Here is an 8100-nt window from a genome sequence, read left to right on the forward strand (position 1 = left end):
TTTTCAATGCTTCCCAATACTTCAATCATATATTATTATTGCCATAAGTAGTACTTATTATTCATGAATAGAATAGATTTTATTTAATAAAATGAAGTTTAAAAAAAAAAAAAAAAATACTTCTTGCCTGGTCCGACTGTGACCGCTTCGACACCTTCCTTCGTAAGCGAGCCGTCAGTGAACCATGCGATTGTGCTGTGTGCTAGCTGGTAGGTTTGATTAATACCCTCCCAGTTTCTTTTGTTACTTAGTTCAGTTTTAAAAAACTTAATAATTTATATAACGTAAATTAAAATATAAATTATTTTATACAATTTACATATATAATTTACATATAGAGGGATTGCAAAATTATATATGTTTAAAATGTTATCCCAATTTTCGAATTTGTATAATTTGCATTAAAGATTATTTTTATTTATTTTCATTAACAGATCACGTAAATTGCTACTCAGGCTTTAATGAGGGCAACTTTTGTAGCAAAAAGGATCAAACTAAAACCGAGACCAGATGGTATTATGACAAAGGCGCCTGCAGAAAGTTTGTCTACAAAGGCTGTAATGGCAACCGAAATCGTTTCTGCACCAGAGACGCGTGCGAAAGACGTTGTGTTGGCGAATAATTTAATTACTTTTATATAAAAATAAATAAATAAGTGAAGAGACACATTCATATGTATTATTAAAAAATTTTAAAACAACATTAACATGTATTGGAACGTGCTTTACAAAACTTTTTGATAATTAAAGAAAAATGTTTAAAATGCAAAAGTCAATGGTTCATTAAGCACCCATCATTGCTTTAATTTAGCTATAAAGAAATAAAGAAATTTTATAAGAGAAATAATTATTTATAATAAAATTAAACGATATATAAATAGACATACTTTAAATGCTTTTATCTTTCGATATATTTAGGAATGTGTAGGAATGTGGGTCTAAAAATACAAGTACGACTCATTGCCAATATCTTCAAATAGTAGCGACAAAAGTACAACAACAGTAACAAATGCGAGTAGTTTAGCACTAATAGCAATCATGTCAGCGAGAAGACAGACCAAAAAAAGCACATGTGGTGCACGTCCTGAACGCGTCACTTGGACACGTCAGTTGACAAAGATTTTAATAAATTTTATGCCCCAATATGCCAAATGTCACAGTGACAGTCTTTGATGAATTTTATTTCATTTTATATTTATTGCGTACGAGGGCTTTTAAATAAATTAAAAAAATGTAATTTGGATATGTATTATTAATCTTCACAATAGGAAAGTTTTGAATGAAAAATAAAAATAATTAAAAAATAAAAATAAATACTAATTAAAAAATTTTAATTTACTAATTTTAAAAAATGTAATAAATTAATTAACTAAATTAATTGGCAAAGAAATATACGTTACATATAAGGAATATATGCACATGACATAAAAACTATTTCTGAATAAATTAACTTTTTTAAGGAATATATATAAACAATAACATTGTTCTATATATTATTTGTTTAACTTTTGTTACTCTAAAAGCAGTTTTAAATATATATTAAATAGTATAGCACTTGACATAGTTTTATTTAGGGCCATATGTGCCATATATACTTTATATATAATATAGTACTATAGTACTCGATTTACTTTTGTTACTCTAAAACGGTTTTAAATGAATTTTAAAACATTAAAAAATTTTTATTTAAATTCCTATTAGGTTTATATTACTAAAACTTAACACATAAAATTTTAAAATGGTTTTTTAAATAAAAATCACACTTATAAATTGTGTTATATTGTGTTATATATTTAATTGTATATTAAATTTTGTAAAAAATTATTTCTAATACAGATATTTCGGTCTACTTCGTGGACTAACTCAGATAATTTTTGCAGCAAACATTTTTAGTGAAAAGATTCTGAGATTGAAAAAAGTAGATCTTGACCAAAATGAAAGGCAAGGTTCATCACCTGCAGCAGTAGCGGGGCCTGGACGCAGGACACACCAATGGAAGTTTTAAATGACTAATAGGGATTCTACCTCGAAGTAATACTAACGTAGTCCCGGGGCAGGACAAGATCTCTAGGAGTAAGGTGGTTTAGTCCGCGCGAGTCGGGCACTAACTTTCCGAGGCGGCAGATTGTGGTCAGTGCGTAGACATTCCACTTCTCCTTGCCACAAAAAAAAAAAAACTTTGTGGACCATCTTCAGTGTACAATTAACGACCTACGCCTATTAATAATAAGTACTTGACGAATAAGTACTTGATTTGCTCTTGTTACTCTAAAAGAGTTTAAGATAAATTTTAAAAAAAATTAATATTTTAAAACTTTCTCTATATGTTTCTCTCTATAGTACTTAATTCACCCTTTTTATTTTCAAACAGTTTTTAATAAATTTTAAAAAATTAATAAATTACAAATTTCTCTATATGTTTCTCTATATGTATTAGTTTATTAAGTTTTGTTACTCTAACCAGTTTTAAGTAAATACTAAAAAATTTAAATTTTTCAAAATTATAGCCAAATATATCTTTTTAACATGTTAAGATCTAAAATATAAAAACTATTTTTTTTTAAATCTATTCAGCATTTCGAATAGCCAACAAACTCCGCTAAGTAATTTTTTAAAAGTCTAAAACAATATATCGAATATCACTTTTGGCAAAAGACTACATTAATTAATGATTTTAATCTGTTAATAATAGGAATATATGAACATGTGCCTTCAGTGATTGAAAGGGGTTTCTATTTTTAAATTTCGTATACTTTTTTGGACGTATTTAGACAGCACTTAGCCTCAGACAAAGAATATTACATATATTTTAAATATATTAAATAATATCTTTTACTACTAATTGGATACTAACCAAGTCACTGTAACCAAGTCATCATTTTACTTATCATTTTTACAATACATTAAAATATCAATTACTGATGATTGTTTATCATAGTGATGCATTAATTGTTTAGTTTATTTTTTATTTAAATTTTAAAACTAAAATGATGAATGTGAATGTTGTAAAATAAAATTAAAAAATAAAAAAATGACACAAATATGTTAAATATTTTTTAAATTTAGTAGCCGTACACGTGTTGCTGGCAGTAATACGTTTTTGACGTACCCATTAATTTGAAAACATATATTTATAATTAATGTTTTTTTTAATCACATACTAGCAATAGCAAATTAGTTTATAATTTTGCATGCCAATTTTCCAATTTTTGCAAAATATGTTCTCGTACTTAAAAATTGAATTTGGCAAAATCTATTTCGGTTGTTTGACATTCAATGACGTTTCTCTTGTCATATTGAGACTTTGTCTATTCATATTGAAATGTACATTAACAGTTTATATATGAAGATATATATATATATATTTATCTGTATATATACCTGCATGCATATGAATTTATTTAAAGAAAATTGTTACTTAAATATGTATAGATATATAGACAATTTGTGTTAATATGTGTGCATATTTTATATAGATAGTCATAAATTAAGGAGATTCAGATTTAATATGAAACGCAAAATCTGTCATGAATTGCAATTTTAAATATATAAATACGTATGGGTATATACATATGTACATACATATTACATATATATACTTATATATTTTGAAATTATTTCAAATTACGCCTATGACGCTTTTTGGAACAAAGGATATTATTATTTTAGTAATTCTGCAATGAAATAATGTATATATATATAGTTATATATACGTTACAAAAAAAAATATATATACTTTTGATCAGTATGTAGTACATATAGCTAGTTTTTATATCAACAAAATAAATCGTAATAAAGATATTATTTTAGTATATATAAAAAGATCTATTGAAATGGTCTTTTAAATAAACTGTATAAATATATATAAAATAGAGTTACTGATCCTGGCATCTACAGCTCCCTTCTTAATAGTAATTCAACCATTAATCGCTTATTATCATTATAAATGAACGAAAATAAATGCAAGAAATTAGAGGATACCCGATTTGATAAATTATACTTAAAAATACATCGTCCTTTGAAGTTTAGTTGAAAGCGAACAAAATATTAAAAATTAACTGCAATTTTTTGTGGTAAATTAACAAAAAAGTCTTACTTAATCTAGGCAGCCATTGCTTAATTTTTGAAGTACTATATCCCCTTAACAATAATAATACAGCGCAATTGTATGAACAAAAATTATCACTTGTGTTAGCAATGAAAGTTTCGGAGAATATGGATTTTGCAATTGTTAATTAAATAGTCCTGCAAAGCTTTTAGTTGGATTTGGACAAACTTCCTAAATCAGAAAAGTTTTGAAAGACATTTCAGTTAAGTTTTGCTATTTTATTTGTGGAAATTAAATGCAAATTATCCGTCATCTGACAATTGCCAAGTGACTATTAATAACACACCATAGTGTCATTTTATACTATTTCGAATGCTAATTGTAAGCTATTTAGACCTTCGGTATCAGGAGAATTACACAATCTTTTAAGAAGATTTATATTTGGAGGTGTTTATATTTAGTTCATATCTGTTTAACTTTTGGTGGATTAATGGTGATAGTCTATCATCCAACAATTGCCAACTGCTTATTGATAACACAGAGAAGTATCATTTTAAACTATTTCGTAAGGTAGTCATCGGTGATTTGGAAACTCTTGTTCATAGAATTTCATCGTTTTATATTGTCAATAATATACTTCAGCTTAGGTTTTAGTATCTATTTTGCTTATATTTTATTCATCTTCCCACAACAAATTCATACAGATTTTTTTTCTATTGATTAATTGTTACAGAGTCCTTAGTTTTTTAAAGCAATTATCTGGCATTAAGTCTTATCACCACGGTTCTCTTAACACATATATCAGTATAATGCACCGATAAACAACCCCATCGGATAAAATTCTGTCGATAGCAATCAAATTGAAGTCCACCTAACACCTGCGCTGTTCTTTGGGTCACAACACCCAGTTGGAGAATGCAATTCCAGATCGAATGAAAGTAATGTTAACTTTCATAACATTACAACTTTAACTACAGTCACTACGACACTTCCATTAAACGGATCATGCAGCTGAACATGTGAGCCATGATCCCCGTGATATCACTTTTACTTTTCCAGTCAAGTGCCGCAAATGACATTCATTCACTATCATTTACACTTCAAATAGTATCGTGTGATGTCTATTGTATTTAAGTTGCTTCTTTCGACAAGGCTGCCACACCTCAGGAATAGTCTAATTTTCTAAAATATTATATGGGTTTTCATATTTTGATTTTGGTGAGTGTATTTATTTATTAATGTATATTTTAGACACGGTTCAATATCGCTTTTGGATATTTTAAGGTATTAATATTTTTTTTTATAATATATATATATTGTATTTGAATTCATTAGATATGTTAGATTCGTCTCACTAATTACTGGACATAGCAACTTCAAGTATCACCTCAAAAAGATAACTCATGCTGAGGAAGACACTTGCAGACTATGTCTAGAAGAAAAGAAGACAGCGGTGCATATATTGTGCCAATGTCCAGCACTGGCAAGTAGGAGGAAGACTGTCTTGGGACACCATTGGGTTGTTGACGACTTGGCAGGAAACCTCAAGCTAAATGAGCTGCTTGCATTAACAAAAGATGTAGTTATGCGAACGGAAGCCACTCCAGCTTTAACTCAATAACAACATCCGAGAATCGAAGGAAGAAAAAGGACCCAAGTCGTTTCGTGGTCTACTTCGACTAATCCTTCACTTCAGTGGGGCCACTTGTTGGACAAAGCGCTGTCCCAATGTCCCACCATATATATATATTCGTCTCTAAGGAATTCGAAAATATTATTTATTTATCAACATAAAGAATAGATACTGAAGTTATTATTTATTTATTTTAATGTACATTTTTTAAATATAATATAATTAAAAACTTTGTTTTTCAATGTGTAAAATATTTGTTTTTAGTTCACTAATGTCTTATATTTTGTATCATAAAATATTAAAAATATTTTTTAAAAAAGTAAAATTAAAAAAATATATTTGAATGATAACATCAATTAGTGGCGCTTTAAAAAAAAACAAATTTTTTAAAAGTAATAAAAATTATTCATGAAATTTAAAGTGAACCACTTAAATATTTTCACAGTTCTGTGTCAATCAATAACTCAATGCATTTGAAAGATACAATATAAAAAATAATAAATGATTGACAAAAAAAAGTAGTACTTCAATATTTTAATTCAATTATATTTAATTTTTATTTATATATTTTTAAGGCTATGGAAATACATTCACATATATAAACATTAAAATCATATGCATATGTAAACAATATCTTAGAGTAAAAACATATATTTTTAAACATGAAACAGTTATTGTATACAAAATTAAATAATTGATTTAGTTTTTCATAATATTTACAATAACTAATTTATAAAAAGATAGAAAAATACTCTAACATTCAGTATTTCTATTATCTCAAATATTATTTTTATTTTTGCTTGTTTAAAGATTAGATATACATACTTTTTCTGTCTCAATATATCATTTTAAAATAATTATATCAGTTATTGCAAATTGCATTTATGTTAAACATTGAAACAAATAATAATGAGTAATTCAATTGTAAATTAAATTCTATACTTCAATTGCTGTTATAGTCAATTTATCAAATGTCCTTAAATGTGTATTGAATAATAATATTTATTCCCACCTGCTGGCAGACACGTGTAAATACTTACTTAAGTATAAAGATACATTTTTTTGTTTTTTTTTTTTATATCCTGAAAAAAATTTATTACAAATTTTACTAAATTATTTGATTTATATAAATTAATGTTGAGATGATCTAAATTATAATAAAAACAGTTCTTCGTATAAAAATATATTGGATCTGCTTTATAAAGTTGCTTTTATTTTCACTATTAAGAGAAAATATACAAAATATATAATATTTGTTACAAGAATAATATCGTTATCCTTTTGAACGTTACCGATGCTGTTTCTAAACGCGCAACCGAAAATAATAGCCATGGCATCGTATGTAGCCCTTTAGACCCAAATGACCGACTAGAATCTTTGGATTATGCAGACGATAAATGCGAATTGACACATCGTTTGGCCGACATGCAGCGACAACTTGAAAATCTGGGAGCAGAGCCACAAAAGTTGGGCTTAGGATCAATGCACAAAAAATCAAAATGCGAATAAATACAAAATACAATAAGCGACTTGAACTTTAAGACCAAATCGTGGAACAAGCATACGAACACGGTTGCCACTTATGGTACTTTAGTACCAAAATTGGTACTTTTTTTTCCGTTTGGTACTCTGGTACTCATGTTCAAAAAATGGTACATTTTCGGCGACCCAACTTTATTGTGGATATTGTATTGTTTTATACTTTTTGTACATTTTATATAAATTGTATTTTCTTATAAAAAGACAATAGAAAAATTTTGGACCTTTTTTTACAGAAATGGTACCTTTTTAAACCAATTTTGGTACAGAAAAAAATTTTCAAGTGGCAACCGTGCATACGAATTCCAATACTTGGGAAGTGTAGGAGGTATTGATGGTGGTACTATGCACGACGTGAGTGCAAAAATATATATATGGTTGCGAAACAAGGCTTGTAACCGAGATAATTCAAAACAAAATGCATGCATTTGTAAACCGGTGCCTTCGAAAAATATTACACATATTTTGACCAAACCGAATTTGAAATCAAAAACTGTGGGGCAGAACGAATACAAACGACATCAACATAAATATCCGCAAGAGAAAGTTTGGCTAGATTGGTCACACCTTACGAAAGCCGTCAAGTAAAGTTTGTTTTCAACCAGTTACGTATAATCCGCAGGGCACGCCTAAAATAACCTGTCGCAGATCAACACTAAACGAAATTAACACCCAATTTACACACCTTGGTAGATCATACATCATTATTATTAAGCTCAGAGAAGTAGCAGTAAGATGGCAAAGATGGAGACAATTTGTAGATGGCCCATGCCCAGTATAGAGACAGCTTGGTGTCATATGACTCCAAGGTTAAACAATATAAATAATTCAAGAATAATATTCAGTTAAGGATTTTGTATTTGTATATTTGAATAACTACA

The 8100-nt window shown here is 27.8% G+C and overlaps 1 protein-coding gene across 1 annotated transcript; it reads left to right on the forward strand.

The window, feature by feature from the left end:
• Positions 1-427: 427 nt before the first annotated feature.
• Positions 428-858, forward strand: LOC119677126 (kunitz-type serine protease inhibitor; the record flags this gene model as incomplete). Its single annotated transcript, XM_038088393.1, has 1 exon — positions 428-858. A coding segment is annotated over one exon (195 nt), but the record flags the coding sequence as incomplete, so codon positions are not given.
• Between the last annotated feature and the right edge of the window lie 7242 nt (positions 859-8100).

Source organism: Teleopsis dalmanni, chromosome 2 (assembly GCF_002237135.1).
Source record: "Teleopsis dalmanni isolate 2A chromosome 2, ASM223713v2, whole genome shotgun sequence".
NCBI lineage: Eukaryota > Metazoa > Arthropoda > Insecta > Diptera > Diopsidae > Teleopsis > Teleopsis dalmanni.